At 38.8% G+C, this 18,147-nt stretch overlaps 1 protein-coding gene across 2 annotated transcripts in view; it reads right to left on the bottom strand.

Annotated features, from left to right (window-relative positions):
• The window catches only part of LOC136875237 (protein lin-9 homolog), a 172,498-nt gene that overhangs the window by 135,223 nt on the left and 19,128 nt on the right, over window positions 1–18,147 (bottom strand). For both annotated transcript variants that reach the window (XM_067148871.2, XM_067148872.2), the window contains exon 3: window positions 13,086–13,444. In XM_067148871.2, coding sequence (XP_067004972.2) covers window positions 13,086–13,444 — 359 coding nt within the window. The remainder of the gene's footprint in view (window positions 1–13,085; window positions 13,445–18,147) is intronic.

The raw sequence follows: 18,147 nt of genomic DNA, 5'->3' as shown, positions 1-18,147 counted from the left end.
GTAAATCGGAAGGGTTGGCAGGTATGTAGTAGAAAACCCCATAAAGAGGGTAGCAGAGGTGATATGTCATAGGGGGAAAAGGGTAGAAGAGACAGAGGGGTGGTTCAATAGTGAGTGTAAGGGATTGAGGAGAGTAGTTTTAAGGGCGCTGAAAGACTTTAGGAAGCACGGAGGGGGAGGAGAGAGGGAAAGGTTTTTTAGACTGAGGAGGGAATACAAGGCTAAGATAATAGAAAAGAAAAAGTTGTGGAAGAAGGAACAAGTGGAGGCGATCAATAGGGAATGCAAAAGCAAGGAAGGTGAAAAGGTATGGGAGAGAATTAATACAATTAATAGGGGAGAGAGAAGGTATAGTAAACCTAAAATTGATTATAAAACATGGATGGAATATTTCCGTAAACTGTTAGGAGGGAAGGATAGGTGGAAGGGGGATAGAGGGGTGGAGGTGATTGGGAGGGGGTTGGCAGTAGGGAATTATGAGTTGGATAAAGAATTATCAGGGGAAGAGGTATTGGAAGTGTTAGGCAAAGCCAAAAATAGGACAGCTGGGGGTGGGAACAGAATAACAAATATATTTTGGAAAGAAGCGATAAAAAACAGTATGATGAGGGAGTGTACAGTGAAGTTATTTAATAAGGTGTTCAAAGGTACCAATTTCCCGAAGGAGTGGCAAAAGGGTATTATATGCACTAACTACAAAAAGAAAGGAGCGAGGAGCAACCCTAGTAACTATAGGGGCATAACTCTTTTAGACGCATTGAGTAAGGTGTACATGGGTGTATTAGCAAATAGGTTGAGAAAATGGGCGGAAGAGTTTTCTATATTATCGATCTATCAGAGTGGGTTCAGGAAGGGATGTAGAACAATGGATATGATGATAGTGAAGATAATAAGTGATAAGTATATGAGAAAGGAAGGAAGCAAGGTGTATATAGCAGCAGTCAATTTTGAAAAGGCCTTCGACAGAGTGAGTAGGAAGGTGCTGCTTGAGAGATTGGGTAGGATGGGAATTTCAAAAAAGATGAGACGTGCTATTGAGGCCATATATGAGGAAGTGTACTGTAGTATAAGATTACAGGAAGGGGTTTTAAGTGGTCTAATCGAATCAAATATAGGTCTAAAACAGGGCTGCAAATTATCTCCTATTCTTTTTTTGATTTTTATCAATGATATATTAGAAGAGCATGGGAAGGAGTGGGCGAGTCCTGTATTATATGATATAGAAATCCCTGGTCTGATATTTGCAAACGATTTATTATTGATGACGCTGACTGGGGAAGGGTTACAGAGAAGCTTAAATAACGTTTCAGAGTACTACACTAGGAAGTGGTCGTTGAGAGTAAATAGTACTAAGACAATGGTAATGGTATGTAGGAAAAGCAGGAAATAGAAGACAAAGAAGCATTGGGTGATAAATGGGGAGGTGATAGACGAGGCATATAAGCTAGAGTATCTGGGTGTTTGTATAAGTAGGAATGGTAAATGGTCCGACCAAATTAATCAAGCTAAGTGGAAGGGGTCCAGCACTTTCAGTTATAAGAATACTGGAAAATAAATTCCCAGGGGTCGATTACAAAATACAGAGAATGGTATTTACAACAGTGGTTCTAAGTAGGGTGTTATATGGAGCAGAAATACAGGTGGTAAAAAGGATCATATTATATTAAATCAGATTGTTAGTAGATTTGGCAAAATTGTAACGGACCTCCCAAACTGTACGGCTAACGCAGCGGTCAGAGTCATGTGTAATGAGTGTATAGAGGTTCATATCATGAAGAGAGTGTTGGGGTACTGGAGAAGGTTGGTAACGGTTGGGGGCGGCTTACTCCTACAAACGGTCTACCAGCACCAGATGAAGAAATCTTTTGGAGATTATTGGATTGACAAGGTGAAAAATATCATTGAGAGATTGGGTTTAGGAAATTATCGGGGGAGGGATTGGGAAAGAAGGAATGCAGTTTGTTGGAGGAATACATTAAAAAGGATTAAAGATATTCACTTACAGGAGCTGGAGGCTGAATGTGGGAGAAGAACGTCCCTGAACATGTTTATTAGAATCAAACAAATAGTAAGTATAAGAATAGATAATGTGAACAGATTAAAGAGAACACTAATTTGGTGGATGTTGGGTATTTACAGAAATAAATGGTGGACAAGAATGAATGACAACTCTATTTGTTTATTGTGTGGGAAGACAAGGGAGGAGTTCCACTTGTTAATAGCATGTAAGGAAACTTGTGCGGAGAGAGAGAAATTCATGAGGGACACTTGGAAGCTGTGAAACTGTCGGACAATGAGCAGAAGATTGTTAACTGGACAGCGAGAGAGTGGAAAGAACCTGGGAACTTAAACAAGTTTTTAGAGGTTATAAAAAAATCGCTGCATAAAGAGGTTAAAGGAAGCTGAAGTTAGAAGATAGTAGTGAGGTAGATAATACGTATTATTTCTCCTGTCGGAGTTATTGTGTTGCTGCGGATATAGGACAGCAGGGAGTGATGTAGATAAGCAGCAGAGAATTAAGATCCTCACACTGCTGGTTAGCAGAGTGGGGGGAGATAACGGGTGTGTACGAGCAGCGTCCTAGGTCAGGGCTCAGCTGCCTGACTCTGCTGAAAGACTTGGATAGCTGACTGAGGGTACACCCGCTCTGGCGCACGCCCATTGTAAGTAGACTGCTACAGTTAGACATTTTTTGTTTGTTTTTTGCCTTGTTTGCCGTTTTGCCGAAATACTTTATTCAATAGGGTTTTCCATTATTTATATATTGTCTTGATTGTATTATTGTCTGCAATGTATATGTTTTCTTTTTTTGTATTTGTTTTCTCTTCTATTTTCTCCATAAAGAAAAACTGCAAAATCTGGAGAAAATAAATCATCTACTACTACTACTACTACTACTACTACTACTACTACTACTACTAGAGAACTAAGAGATAAATTTGTAAATAAGAAGGATTTGTGTGACTTTTATAGACATTTTTCACAAAAAAGGTTTCCCAGATTGCATAAGTTTGCAGCAAGGATGTTTAGTATTTTCGGTTCCACATATGCCTGTGAACGACTCTTTTCTATTTTGAAAACAACCAAACCAAAACAGAGAAGCCACTTGTCATATCACAATTTGAAGTGTGCTCTTAAACTTAGTGTTTCTCAAACATCAACTCCAAATATTGAAAAACTAGTCAACGAAAAAAAGACTACAAAAATCAAGGAAACCCACGAGTGGCAACTGAGTTAATAAACTTAACCATGATGGGTTAATATTGTGTTTGGTCCGTATTGACTGGTCTGAATGTATAATATAACTATTTATAATAGTTTATTTAAATACGCCTTGATCAATACACTCATTAAATGAAAGAAACACTATTTATTAAACCATACATGTTTCGGGAAATCTCAACCATTCCCTTCATCAGTGGTTAGATCAAAGAATAACACAATATGACACAATCTTTTGTTTTACAATTTGAAGGAGTATTGTGTCCCAATACATCATATCAATGATCAATACATACAATTTTGGTTGAACTGAATGAGAATACTATATAAATTTAGGATCTTCAAGTTTTTCTTCTTTTTGTTCCTTAAATGATTATATGCTAGCCTAAACAGTGGGTTATCTTCTGTACTTTTCTCATTTAAACTTGATTCAGAATTAAATTTTTGTGTAAGGTAAATTTCTAAATTTTCCAAAACATTCATCAGTTTTCCCTTTTTGGTCGAATGTAATAATTTCATGTCATTGGAAATGTCTGTAAATTTATGATTCATTTCAACCATATGTTCTCCCATTGCCGAATATCTTTTATGTTTGACCGCATTAACGTGTTCTTTGCACCTTATAGCCAAACTTCTTCCGGACTGTCCTATGTATCGTTGTTTACATGTTTGGCATGTTAATTTGTAAATTCCTGATTTATTAAATATACATTTATTCTCTATTTTATCTGAATTGAAAATTATCTTATTAGTTTTATTATCCGTTTTGTATGTGACAATGATGTTCTTTTTCCTGAAAATTTTAGCCAGTTGATAAGAGTACTTATTTCGAAAAGTTAGAACTACGAATTTCTTTTTCTATTTCCGCTCTTTAATTAAAGTTGTTATAGGTTCATTTTTCACTTTATTTATCATTCTATTAATAAATCTGTTGGAATATCCGTTGCTACGAGCGATTTGATGGATTATATTTATCTCTCTATTATGATTCTTCTTAGACATAGGTATGTTCATAGCTCTATTAATTAAACTGTAAAATTATTACATTCGACCAAAAAGGGAAAACTGATGAATGTTTTGGAAAATTTAGAAATTTACCTTACACAAAAATGTAATTCTGAATCAAGTTTCAATGAGAAAAGTACAGAAGATAACCCACTGTTTAGGCTAGCATATAATCATTTAAGGAACAAAAAGAAGAAGAAAAGAAGAAAAACTTGAAGATCCTAAATTTATATAGTATTCTCATTCAGTTCAACCAAAATTGTATGTATTGATCATTTTTATAATATTTCATTAAGTTCTCTTTACTCTTTGATATGATGTATTGGGACACAATACTCCTTCAAATTGTAAAACAAAAGATTGTGTCACTTTGTGTTATTCTTTGATCTAACCACTGATGAAGGGAATGGTTGAGATTTCCCGAAACATGTATGGTTTAATAAATAGTGTTTCTTTCATTTAATGAGTGTATTGATCAAGGCGGATTTAAATAAACTATTATAAATAGTTATATTATACATGGCAACTGAGTATCGATATCATGAGGTAAAATGTATGTTTTGAGTTTACAGATTACTCTTTGTACCATTTTTGTTGTAAAACTGTACTGTTTGTTACTATTAGCACTATTTTTACAGTGGATGATATTGTAAAACACAGCAATTGTTTGTTCAATATCAGTTCCGAAGATGCACCGAAACAAACAAGTTTAGTTTGTATATGTGGAAATAAAGTTGCTTTATAACTCTTATGCTACTTCATAACAATGTTACGTTACAATAACGTATGTGGAGAGAAATGTGTACTACACACACCGCATTGTACTACCTGCAGCCCTCGGGCCTCCCCCTACGAATGACATTGCGTTTCCCCTCGCCCCTCTAGCCATCACTTATCAGCTACAGTACTAAGTACTTCGTTTCACTGCCCAAGAAGAGTGACGTGTTACCTGACATCACACGTACACGCAGTTGACTGACCCTGTTCTAGTGTAAAGTCTTTGCTGCCAATCAATGACGCAAAACTCAACTTCACCCAAGCTAACAGCTTGCCTCTCGAAGGCGCAATATACTCGGTGTTTGAGAATTCAAGGTCATTATTTCCTCTTATCGCGCAACTTTCTCCGACTCGCGCAACTTTCTCCGACCGACCCGTGGCGAGGGCTCTTACCTCTGTTGGAAATCACATTCTGTACACAAGGGATGACAAAGAACATTTTCAGGTCTGGGGAATATATGATTATACTAAGCGGTAAAGACGAAAAATCGTGACGTGTTAAGTGAGGTATTTTTTATACAGATTTAATACAATGGACGTCGGGACTTTGAATTTACGATGTACTAAGCGGAAAAACGTGTTAATGAGGAACGTACTAACGAGATTTCACTGTATTAAGTAAAGACATATTAAAAGGATATATTTAAACTACTACCTGAATTATAATTTTAATGAAATCACCAAAATTCGTAAGGTATCACAGATGCATAAAGAGTGATAAACTTACGAAATTAGGCGATACTTTAAAAGAAGCCAACAAGAAGGATATAAAGCATAATGAGGAGATAGAAAAAATTAGTGGTGCAGGAGAGGAATTTGGTGATGAGGTGTTCGAAAGTGACTGACCTGTGACTTATCACCAAATTAAAAGAAAGGAGAATTTACTGACTAAATTTTGGTATGTGCATGGGTCTTTTAAATTTTTATTTTTGCTCTTAAAAAAGCGTAGTGCGTGACAATTTGGAAATATAACTAAGAACCTCATCATCTTTATGACCGTCACCTTGGGAATGGAGTTTGTTCATGCTCAAGTGAGCTGTTTGTTCCTGTATTTTTTTTTCTTTTTTTTTTTCAGGAGGTACCCAATTTTGTTGTTCAACCTTTTTCCTTGTTTGTATTTTTTTATAGGGGCGTATCTAGGTCAACGATGGTCTCTTCTTGCATGTATGGGAGTCAGCCAACAGCAAGGAGGAGTTCACCCAGCTGGTAATTCCCGGGGATGGAAATTGTGGATGAGCTACATGGAGGTGCTACCTTGGATCCAGTCCCACAAGACCACTACTGGGTACATCTGAGGATGGATGTTCAAAGATAGTGCCAAATACGTGACACCTGTACAGTGAACCAAGGCCCACATACCTGGAGTAAAGCCATATGCAGCAGAACGACCTCGTATCACCCTCTGAGAAGATGGCCATCACCACAGGATCTTATTCAGAGTCGGATGCCAAAATCACTACCTGCTTCTAGCCATACATTATTTCACGAAGTAACCTTTTTTTTTTTTTTTTTTTGCTAGGGGCTTTACGTCGCACCGACACAGTTAGGTCTTATGGCGACGATGGGATAGGAAAGGCCTAGGAGTTGGAAGGAAGCGGCCGTGGCCTTAATTAAGGTACAGCCCCAGCATTTGCCTGGTGTGAAAATGGGAAACCACGGAAAACCATCTTCAGGGCTGCCGATAGTGGGGTTCGAACCTACTATCTCCCGGATGCAAGCTCACAGCCGCGCGCCTCTACGCGCACGGCCAACTCGCCCGGTACGAAGTAACCTGACGTCTATGTTATTCCCCATCAGGAAGTGTCAACCGTAGTCAAAGCTCTGGTGAAGAACTACTTCTGTTGCTTTGGTGAGAGAGCTGCACAGCAAACAGGGCAGGAAATTCCAAGTAACACTCATGAAGGAAGTTCTGTAGCAAGACCCGATTGACACCTCTCCACCTGTAGTTGTATGACATGGTCGAGCGGTGCGAGAAGACTGCCAAGGAGTTTCTGAGAAAGTTGGTATCAGCACACCAAAAGGACTGGGACAAGATGATGCCCTTCATCTCGATGGCATATGATGCAACCACTCATGAGACAAATATGACACCCGCCAACATTGTCTTCAGGAGAGAACCACGTCTGCCATGTTTAGTACAGCACCAGATCAAGAACAAATGGCGACAGACTATCCATGGAAAATGGCAGGGCAGCTCAACAACATCCATGAGTACGCCCGATGACACCTAAACGTAGCTGGTGACAGGATGAATGTCCATTATAACCTGCAGGTGAACTCAGCAGAATTTCAGGAAGGTGAAAGAGTGGCTATACCAACTCATATCCCTTTCAGACCGAGTACGCACAATTGTGCGGGTTCGTATTTTAGTTATCCCCGACCGTATTTGATGTTTTTTCGGCGCTACACCGGACTGCAGTGATTGTGCAGGACATGTGGCGTGTATTTCAATTGATTTTAGTATGCGCTTGACCACCAGGGCGAAGGAAGAAGAGTTTAAAAAGCACAGTTGATCGGCGAGATGGCAGGAAGCAGTAGTGCCGAAAGTAAGTATTTATTTACTGCTTTTATATTAATCTAGAAGCTTTACTGAATACCGGAATATATTCAATGAAGTGTGTACATTGATTAGTGAACGTAAATTTTGAAGCTACACCATCGTACGTGATACGAGGTTTTGAATTTTGATACGCACAATTGTGTGGGTCCTGTTTTTTGGATGTTAGTTTTTATTTTGTAAAATAAACAATTAATATGTGTATTGAGGAGCTATTTAGTCAGTTCTTGACATACAAACAAAAATTCACACCTCCAGTTTTCTTTCAGGTCTGAAAGGGATATAGATGAAGAGGAGGTTGCCAAAGTTCCAGTCGCTGTAGAAAAGTCACTACACCAATATCACTAGGACTGATGACAAAGTCCGCATGATTTAGCAGCTTCTCTGAGGGAAAATGATGGTGTCCACCTAGACTGGCTTGCGCCTTATTGTACACCTAATCAGAACAAGCAGCTGTAAGGAGGGAACATTGGGACAGTCAAGGGCGAGTGTAGGGAGGCCGGCAATAATGCCAGTGAGAGATGAAAATTGCGGTGCAGTTGCGACAATGTGGACGGGGACAGCGGCAAGCTAAACAATAGCCCCAGCGAACAGTTGAGACCCACGATAAGGAAGTTCCTAGAAGAAGCCGGAAGCTGATTAGCAATGGACCACGTGCCCAGAATGATCTGGAATTGGAAACTACTACTAGAGGTCCTACAGGCTGTATAAAGAGCTCAACCGACACATGCCAAGCAGTCTGGAGTGAGTACCAAGAGAATCAATCTTGTGTGTGTCAATTGTGAGCAAAAGCAAGCAGAACGAGTCAGTCGTAAGTCCAGGATGAGTCACTCATCAGAAGCAAGTCCATCAGACGGCTAGGCAGAGTTCAACCAGTCTTGTTATTGTGATCTATTCTCAAACGACACTGAAGTGTGAAGTCACGTCAGGCACCTGAATTTTGATGCACTGGTGTGCAGTAAGATTGCCTGAGAGTGTTTTCATGAGCAGAGAAAAAAACTGTGTGGAGTGGAAAAGTCAAACATGAGTGAACTTGTAAATGATGAACTGTAAATAGTCTCAGGAGGTGCAGCAACAAAGTCAACCTCTACACTGGGCCCTTGAAGCAGTTTACATCCATTACCGAAATTCAGACTTTTAATTCAAAACTGTTTTTACATTTTAAAACAAAAATATGTTACAGAGTAATTTTAAATCAAAACTTATCGCGTCGTGATAGAAAGCGTCTTCCGAAAGTGCAGGGGTAGCTTTCTGCACTTTCACTCACTTCAGTGTGTCTACAGTATGATTCGTATTTGCTAGGCTCGAGTGAAATAGTACTTCTTTTGTATTCAGCGTTTTCAGGAACGCTACAATATCAAGTAGCGGGCAGTGTTTGGAGAAGCAGAATCCGCAAACACCGGCGATGCCAACAGCTGACGAAAAAGCGTGGCTCATATAATCTATTCGTACGTACCGAACAATATTGTCAGTGCCGATGAAACTGCATTCTTTTAATGCCGAGCCCAAATGGACTTAGTATTTTAAAGGAGAGAAGTGCCAGCTGGGAAATCGTACGAGGGTGGGGTCATTATACTGTGTTGCAATGCACATGGAAGCGAGAAACTTTGTCCCCTCGCCATAGGAAAGGTTGATAAGCCACGATGTTGTAAGGGTGTCGGGCACTTTCTGTGCAAGTGATAGGCATCTAAAAAATGACAGTACAATAATCCAAAAAAAATAAAGCATTTGCACAGGGGAGCCAGCATAATTTGTCCTTGTCTTTGAATCGTGTTTTTTTTCTTTCGTTGCATGAGGCAAGTGTATTATTTGAACACTAAATGCACCTTGTTGGATACACTTTGGAAATAGGTTTTTTTCCATGGCATTTGAAAGGTTTAAACTGTGAATCAATGTGATTGCATGCATTAATGGGTCTTACAATACTTCGTGACGTGGCAAGGGTTGGCATTTCTGAATTAAGAGAGATATGCCATGGCGGGACATCATCCAAGGACAGAGAGACTGTACTGTGTTGCAATGCAGATGGAAGCAAGAGACTTTCTCCCCTGGTTATATGAAAGTTCAATTAGCCATGATGTTTTAAGGGCATAGAGTACTTTCTGTGCAAGTACTGGCATATAAAATGCATACAGTACAATAATCCAATGAATAAAACACCTGCACTGGGGAGCCAGCATTTCTCCTAATCTTTCGTTGTTGGAGGTTATGTTTGTGAGTTATCCAAGTGCATTATTTGAATACTGTAAATGCACCTTGCTGGATACATTTTTTGAAAGGTTTGAACTGTGAATCAAGGTTAATTGCATGCAGTAAAACCGGACCTCAGAATATTTTGTGACGCGGCAACTGTTGACCCTTCTGAATTACAAATTGGCGGTTAATTCAAAATCACGTAATTTGATGTCCAATTTTTTTGAGTCCCAAGACTTTAAATTAACGAGGTTTTACTCTATAGATATTTTTACTCAAGCCATCAAGGACCTTGCCGCCAACCAGAAAGTCATTTAGGAGAAACTTGATGATTTTTTAGGAGACGTGGAGGAGGATGACATGGGTCCTCAGCAACCACTACAAGACGACCTGTTTGAGTGGCGCTCACTGCAACCCCTCACCTACGCCAAGGGCCTGCCAACACCACCGGAAGCCAGATCGCCAAAGTTCTGAAGGATCTACTGGCAGTAATTCTGGCCGGGTGCTATCACCAAGACGCATCCACTGTTCTTTGGGGACTCTCCCCGCCTGACCCCACTTGGACCTGGCTCAGAAGAAATATTTCTTCAATCGGGCCAACCTATTATAGCTGGTGATGTCTCAGGGTTCAGACATCACCGTACAGGTAGACAGGGCAACCGGGGACCAGGTGGCCGTGTTGCCAGAAGGGTTCCAGTAACAGCCTTGCGGAGCCACCACCACATGGAGCAGTCGAGGACACGGGGCAAGAAGAAGCAGCGGCAGCAAGAAATAGCCCATTCTCATCCGGTAGATATTCAACGGACCTCGCCCTGACGGAGTCTACGGCAGTCAATACTTTCTCCACAGGCTCAATTGTTCACCGGTCTTCCTCCTCCGGAGCTGGACAGTTCGTGATAGTGCAGTATTACATTCCTGCCCCCCCCCCTCCCCCCTTCTTTGGGGAACAGGAGACTATTTACAGTGGAACCTCGATTCTCCGTTTTTCAAGGGACCATGTACAATGCGAGAAAACGGAAAATCTGGGAATGAATGAAAACCATCAACAATTTGACTAAACATCACCAACATGAAATATGTATAATTATTATCTTACAAAAACTCCTAAACCAAACCAAACCAAACCAAACTACAGCCCCAATGGGACTTTGCCTGCCAAGCGACCGCTGCTCAGCCCGAAGGCCTGCAGATTACAAGGTGACGCATGGTCAGTGTGACAAATCCTCTCGGCCGATATTCCTGGCTCTCTAGATTGGGGTCGCCATCTCACCATTAGATAGCTCCTCAATTAAAGGTAATCATGAAAGCTGAGTGGACCTGGAACCAGACTTATATCCAGGTAAAACTGCCTGACCTGGTCGGAATCGAACCCGGGCCCTCTGGATGAGAGGCAGGCATGTTAGACCGCGAAACCGCATTAATTACCGGTATGCGAGTTCAAAATGTCGATACTTTATATTCAATTTTACAGGGGAATCTTTGTCAGTTTCCCGTGAAAACTTCTTTCAGTTCAGCAACTTTGATTAGCCAAACTCTTTGAAAAATCTAATAACGCCAAGCCAAACGACAATCGACCACAAATAGTTTTTAATTCTCTCATCTAATCATCTAACGCACATTAGATACAAAAGCGCCCAACATGCTGGTGAAATCCCTTCTTTTCTTAATCTTTCATTGTAATTTGGTCTCAGGTATACTGTTCATAGTCAGTTTCTGGAAATCTTGTACCGTTACCGCGTAAATTAGGCCTACATCGACTTTTAAAGGTTATGTTGAACTCGAAAACATGGTTTCGAAAGTAAGTATTGATTCTCAAAAGTTCTCGAATGCATTATATTAAATTCTGCCCGTCACTTATCCAATCAAATTGGAAAGAAAAAAGAAATATCATCAAAACTTCAGAAATTACGGTTATTTTTCACCTTGAGGTAATCTGGAAAGCGCGCTCGCTGCACGTCGCTACGAGTTGGAAATGATACAAACCATTTAAATGTACCGGTAAAGTGCGCCAATAAAACAACTGCGGTTTTTTATATTTTAACATGAAAACCTAAAATTCCCAGTCTTACATTAGGACCTAAACACTAATAGGCAATCCCAAGACCTACCATGGCTTTCTTTTTAATGTAAGGTGCAACATCTGTTCTGGTCTCGCTAACATAATCGCATACGATAATATTAAAATACTAAATTTGTGTTAAGGAGCAGTTTCGATTCCTGCCTGCTCGGTAGTACGATCGAAAAAATTTAAAAACATCTAACCATGGACATAATGTGGACATTTTATAAGTGCGAACATTTGACGAAACTCGTTCCATCTTCAAGCAGCGCTGTCGAAATGCGCCGTGTCTCCTTACAATTCTTGTGGCCACTCTCTGCTCTATGATTTTCCGAGATTCTCTAAACAGTACCTCCGAATGCGATGCTAAGTTTCTTTTGGGCTCTTGCCATATGTAAATATATATATTTCTCTATAATAAAAAAGCAAGTTATGCAAGTTCACCGCCAATCGCATTTCCAGTACCGATACATTACTTGCTCTAATTATCGCAATGACGGGGCGTAAACGACAAGATCCATACGTATGCCATAGCCATCCTTTCGTGAGATACAGTTTATTAAAAAAACGATTGATCGAGGATTTAGCGTTGATGGGACTGGAATTTCTGGACGGTTGATCCGGGAAATCGTTTATTCGAGGAACGGATAATGCAGGATTTTTACAACGTGATTTAATTACGATGCTCACGGGACCATGTAATTTGAACGCATATTCTGGGAAAATGTAGTTTCCGGGAACGGATAATCGAGGTTTCACTGTAATTTTGTGTCTTCTGATTCCTTATCTGTGTATTTAAATTGTATGTATGTTTCTTGTTCTTTTGGGCTCTTGCCATATGTAGATATATATATATATATTTCTCTATAATAAAAAAGCATGGGGATACTCTTCAGGACCCCTTGCTCGCCTCCTGCGGCTAACGCCCTTGCTATTCCCTGTACACTTTTGGCTATAAAAGCCGGCTACAGAGGCGGCTTGGGGTCTGTTAGTCTCAGGTGTCGAGTGGAAAAGCCAAAAGCAAGTGAACTTGTGATTTACTATAAACAGTCATTCAATAAATTTAGTGGATATGAAAGATACCATCTCTACATGCAGTAATTTTAGTTTTAAGTACCCTGATAACATCATTACTGAACTAATTATTCTAGTTTAGACAAAAGATTGTGATGTTATTAAACAGCACCGTACTGACTTTATTACAGTATGTACATGTTTACTGAAAACTTACTTCAACTATTACTCGTATCAGTAATGATTTCTGAAACTTACTTATCAATATTGCTGTAGAACCACTCATAGCACACCCATTTGTGAGCCTTTGGCAACTTCAACAAGTTTCGTAGTCTCATGCCAATTCTCTGTCCTGTACGTCTATCAGGAGACCCAACCATCGCCATACTAGAATTCTCATGCTGTTCAGAAGCTGGTGCAGCAGTCAGCTCTGGCAGCTGAAGTAATTGCTGCTGCACTAGTTGCTTCTTCATCTGGGATGACGATATTTTATTAGCAGTGGCAGAGTTCTTTTTATTTGGCGAACCTCGAACTCCACGATTCTTTGATCGTGGCAACATTGTGTTGACAACATCATCATCAAAAAAGAGGCGATTCTTCTTCCGAATTCGTGCCGGCTGAAAAAAAAAGGAGTAACTGATTATTGCAATGATTAGTCACAAATAATACATATTTGCAGGGATGAATTGGATTCTATGGATACAATAATATTGGTTTTACAACCCACTAAGATATGGATATAATAAATAACAACTTGTGATATACACAGAGTTAAAACTTTGATAGACTTGTAACTTGTTTCTGACTGAAATAATCATGTTATTTGCTTTACATCCCAATAACTATATTTACGGATTTCGCAGACGCCGAGTTGTGGAAATTTAGTCCCGCAGGAGTTCTTTCACGTGCCAGTAAATCTACCAACATGAGGCTAACGTATTTGAGCACCGTCAAATACTACCGGACTGAGCCAGGATCGAACCTGCCAATTTGGGGTCAGAAGACCATTACCGACACCACCTGAACCACTCAGCCCGGCTCTGAATGAAAGAGGCAAGACAAAGTATAGTTTGACCCCCAATAGAAAAGGCCTTGATTGTGAATTGATTTAGTGGATACATTATATATTCTTCAAAGCTTACCCACATATACTTTGTAATTATTCCTTTCCATTATAATCATTTCCTGTGGAGCATAAAAAGTATTGTTAAGAATTTCAAGTTCAAAGAATGAACGTAACTTAATCTGATCTCTGAAATATTAACAATAATAACAATAATGTTATTGGCTTTATGTCCTGCTAACTACTTATACGGTTTTTGGAGAAGCAGAGGTGCCGGGAATTTGTCCCACAGTTCTTTCATGTGCCAGTAAATCTACCAGCACGAGGCTGACATATTTGAGCACCTTCAAATATCACTGGATTGAGCCAGGATCAAATTCGCCAAATTAGGGTCATAAGCCAGCGCCTCAACCATCTGAGCCACTCATCAACCCAGCAGTCTGATCTCTCATCAATAAGGTTTTGCTACTATATCAGAGTGTGAACAACCGAGATTCCAAAGCACCACCTATCTTAGACGTACCAAACAAGAAAGTGAGAGAACTACTGTAAGAATGTTCGAAGTTCCTGCTTGAGTTACCCGTAAAAATGTGATGCAACTAGGGGGGTGCATCAACAGAAATGCTTAGTCAAATTATTATTATTAAGAGACAAGGTTTTATAACAATGCTAATTTTTTCTCTTCTTATAGCAGTGGTATATAATGAATGCATATATGACACTGGAAAATTAAAAAACACAACTCTTATGATTAGTGTAGGGACTGCCTGGCCGAGGTGGTAAAGGCGTGCTCTGTTCGCCCGGAAGGACGTGGTTCGAATCTCCGTCAGGAAGTCGTAAAATTTAAGAAATGAGATTTCCACTTCCGGAGGTGCATATGGCCCTGAGGTTCACTCAGCCTACACCAAAAATGAGTACCAGGTTAATTCCTGGGGGCAAAGGCGGCCAGACGTACAGCTAACCACTCTACCCCATCAAGTGTCGAGGTTACGGATAGTGGAAGCCTTTACCTTCCACCCCTCCCAGGGCCTCCATGGCCTGTACAGAGAAGATTTTGCTTTGCTATGATTAGTATTAAATCAAAAGTACACCGAATCCAATTTATTATTATGTTTCTTTTACATCATTGTAGAGTATTCCGTTTCCTTAAAGCTATAGTGGTTCATTGTTCCATTACTCATATTATGCAGATCTAACATTTCTTCCTTTTGTATTATCAAGTAACTGTCAGGATAGAACGGAGCAATAAGTGTGATGTTATGCGAGTAGTTGAAGAACCTGCAGGGTTTTTGTGACTGCCTGGCATAAGTCTGTCTTTGGGTGGAATGAGACATGTTAGATCACAATTGTTTCTAGTCATGGCAAATTTGCGTTAAATGTGGCGATAATACCAATGTAAATGGTCCGTTATTGGACATTATAAATTTTCCAGCTAACTCATTCCTGGTTGCCAGTGTTTTGCCCCCATGTGCTAAGTTGGGCTCATCACTTGGTACCTAGCACACCCACCAAGACGCATGGCTAGTGCATACCATGGAGGCCACTGTGCAGGCTACTTGGAGCTACCGGCAGTGCCAATGCACTATGAGATACTTTGTCTCATTACCAAAAATTGATGCCTGCTTGGCTATCAGATGCACTAGCCATGCATCTTGGTGGGTATGCTAGGTACCAACTGATGAGCCCCACTTAGCACACGGGGGCAAAACGCTAGCAACCAGGAATGAGTTAGCTATTGTAATCGAAAGAATTAATATCAACTCATTTACTAAATGAATTAATAATATGATAAACTCATCATCAGACGACTGAAAGTAAGTACTGGTCTCTTAAACCATTTTATAGTAATTAACACCTACTTCTGATGAAGAAATCAGTTAATTTATAACATTAGTATGTCATATTAAAATAATTAAAACCTTTAATATTTCTTTATTCCTCAGATAATACCTATAAATTGATTATTTTTATTTTTTATATTCTCAACTACCCTTATTTTATTTGCCATCATAAACTATTATATTTTTACTTATAATATCCCCACACCAACCAATAAAGTTTCATAAAATACAAACTCCATAATTTGAAAATGATAAATAATCTCTTCTCGATTTTTGACCCCACATCTAGTATTATAAAATTATCACTCAATTGATTAAGAACATTCATTGGACTTCTAATACTTCCTCTACTTTACTGATTAATCCCGTCACGTATTACTATCACCTGGTTTTCAATCACACACACCCTTCATAATGAATTTAAAACTCTAATTGGACCAACCAGTCATAATGGAAGAACTTTCATCTTTATTTCATTATTCTCACTTATTCTATTTAATAACTTTTTAGGATTATTCCCTTATATTTTTACAAGTTCTAGAGACTTAGTATTAACTCTTGCATTAGCACTCCCCTTGTGATTATCTTTTATATTATATGGATGGATTAACCACATAACCCATATGTTTGCTCATATAGTTCCGCAGGGAACACCTCCAGTCCTCATACCTTTTATAGTTTGTATCCAAACAATTAGTAATATTATTCGCCCAGGAACATTAGCTGTTCGTTTAGCCGCTAACATAATTGCAGGTCACCTCCTCTTAACTTTGCTAGGAAACACTGGGCGTTCTTTGGTACTCTTGACACTTTCTATCCTACTTATTGCTCAAATACTTTAAATAACATTAGATTCAGCAGTAGCAATTATTCAATCATACGTCTTTGCTATTTCAGCCACCCTTTATTCTAGAGAAGTAAACTATGGTAACACATTCAAATCATCCATATCTAGTTAATCCAAGACCCTGACCTTTGACAGGTGCTATTGAAGCTATAGCAACAACTATAGGAATAATTAAATGATTTCCCCAATATAATAATTCCCTCCTATTTTTAGGGCTAGCTCTAATTACTTTAACTATAATTCAATGATGATGTGATATTACACGAGAAGGAACTTATCAAGGCCTTCACACCTTACCAGTAAGTAAGAGATTACGATGAGGTATAATTTTATTTATTATTTCTGAAGTATTTTTCTTCATCTCCTTCTTCTGAGCATTTTTCCACAGAAGCCTTTCACCTAGTATTGAATTAGGTAGACATTGACCTCCTTTAGGTATTTAACCTTTTAATCCTCTCTAAATTCCCCTTCTTAATACCACAATTCTTCTCGTCTCAGGGATAACCATCACTTGGGCACACCACAGTCTAATAGAAGGAAACTATAGCCAAGCTAGTCAAAGATTATTCTTTACAATCTTATTGGGTATTTACTTCACTATTCTACAAGCCTATGAATATATTGAACCCCCTTTTACCATCAATGATGCTGTATAGAGATTTCTGAACACTGAGAATATTGAATAGACTCATAATAAATTATTTGACCTCCCCAATCCTCACTTCAACTTTGATCTATGGTCTTAAAAATTTGTTCCCCCAAAATGAAAGGTAAATAACTTACCCCATAAGTTCTAATAAAAGGTATAAATCATATTGAACCTAAAAAAACTAGATGATATAAATATCTTCGGCTGTGTGTTTTAACATTCATTTCTAATCTTGCACTTTGTGGTATACCCTTTTTTGGCCGGCTTTTATTCTAAGGATTTGATTTTAGAGATTGTCGGTTTATCTTACATTAACATTTTTTTCCCTACAGGTTTAACAGTATGTTATTCATTGTGATTAGTGTACTATTCAATGACAGGAGGTGAATTTTAATAAATCCAGACTAGCTCATTTCATCACCAACTATCAATCAAGAATATTTTTCAGGTCGTAGGTCCCAAGAGTAAAGGCAACGGGTGAGCTAGACAGCTAAATTTGCACAAAATCAGTCTGGTGGACATCTCCATCTCGCAAATTGATCCACAACGCTTCATAAAATTCAATCATACTTAATCTATGTCAAATCAAATAAAAATCTCTTTATTTGCAAATGAGGTGTCTACCTCGGTGGCAAATGGTACACTAAAATACATTATTGTCAAGCACTAAATTTTAAATTAACAGGAGACGAAGAAAATTTTCCTAGAATACAATATTATACAATTTACGCTAATAATTTTTTCTATTAAACACACACATCATCCTTAATAAATTTATATTGTTTACAAAATTCTACTTATAATATCTTACAAACATAGTCAACTCATATACAGTACGGCATGTGAAATTACTTCTAATAATACTATACAACTGGTATAAGATTAAAATTAACACTGAATTTATTTACATATTTATATTT

Source organism: Anabrus simplex, chromosome 1 (genome assembly GCF_040414725.1).
Source record: "Anabrus simplex isolate iqAnaSimp1 chromosome 1, ASM4041472v1, whole genome shotgun sequence".
Lineage (NCBI taxonomy): Eukaryota > Metazoa > Arthropoda > Insecta > Orthoptera > Tettigoniidae > Anabrus > Anabrus simplex.
Note: the sequence above shows the minus strand (reverse complement) of the source record. Positions and strands in the feature narration are given on the sequence as shown.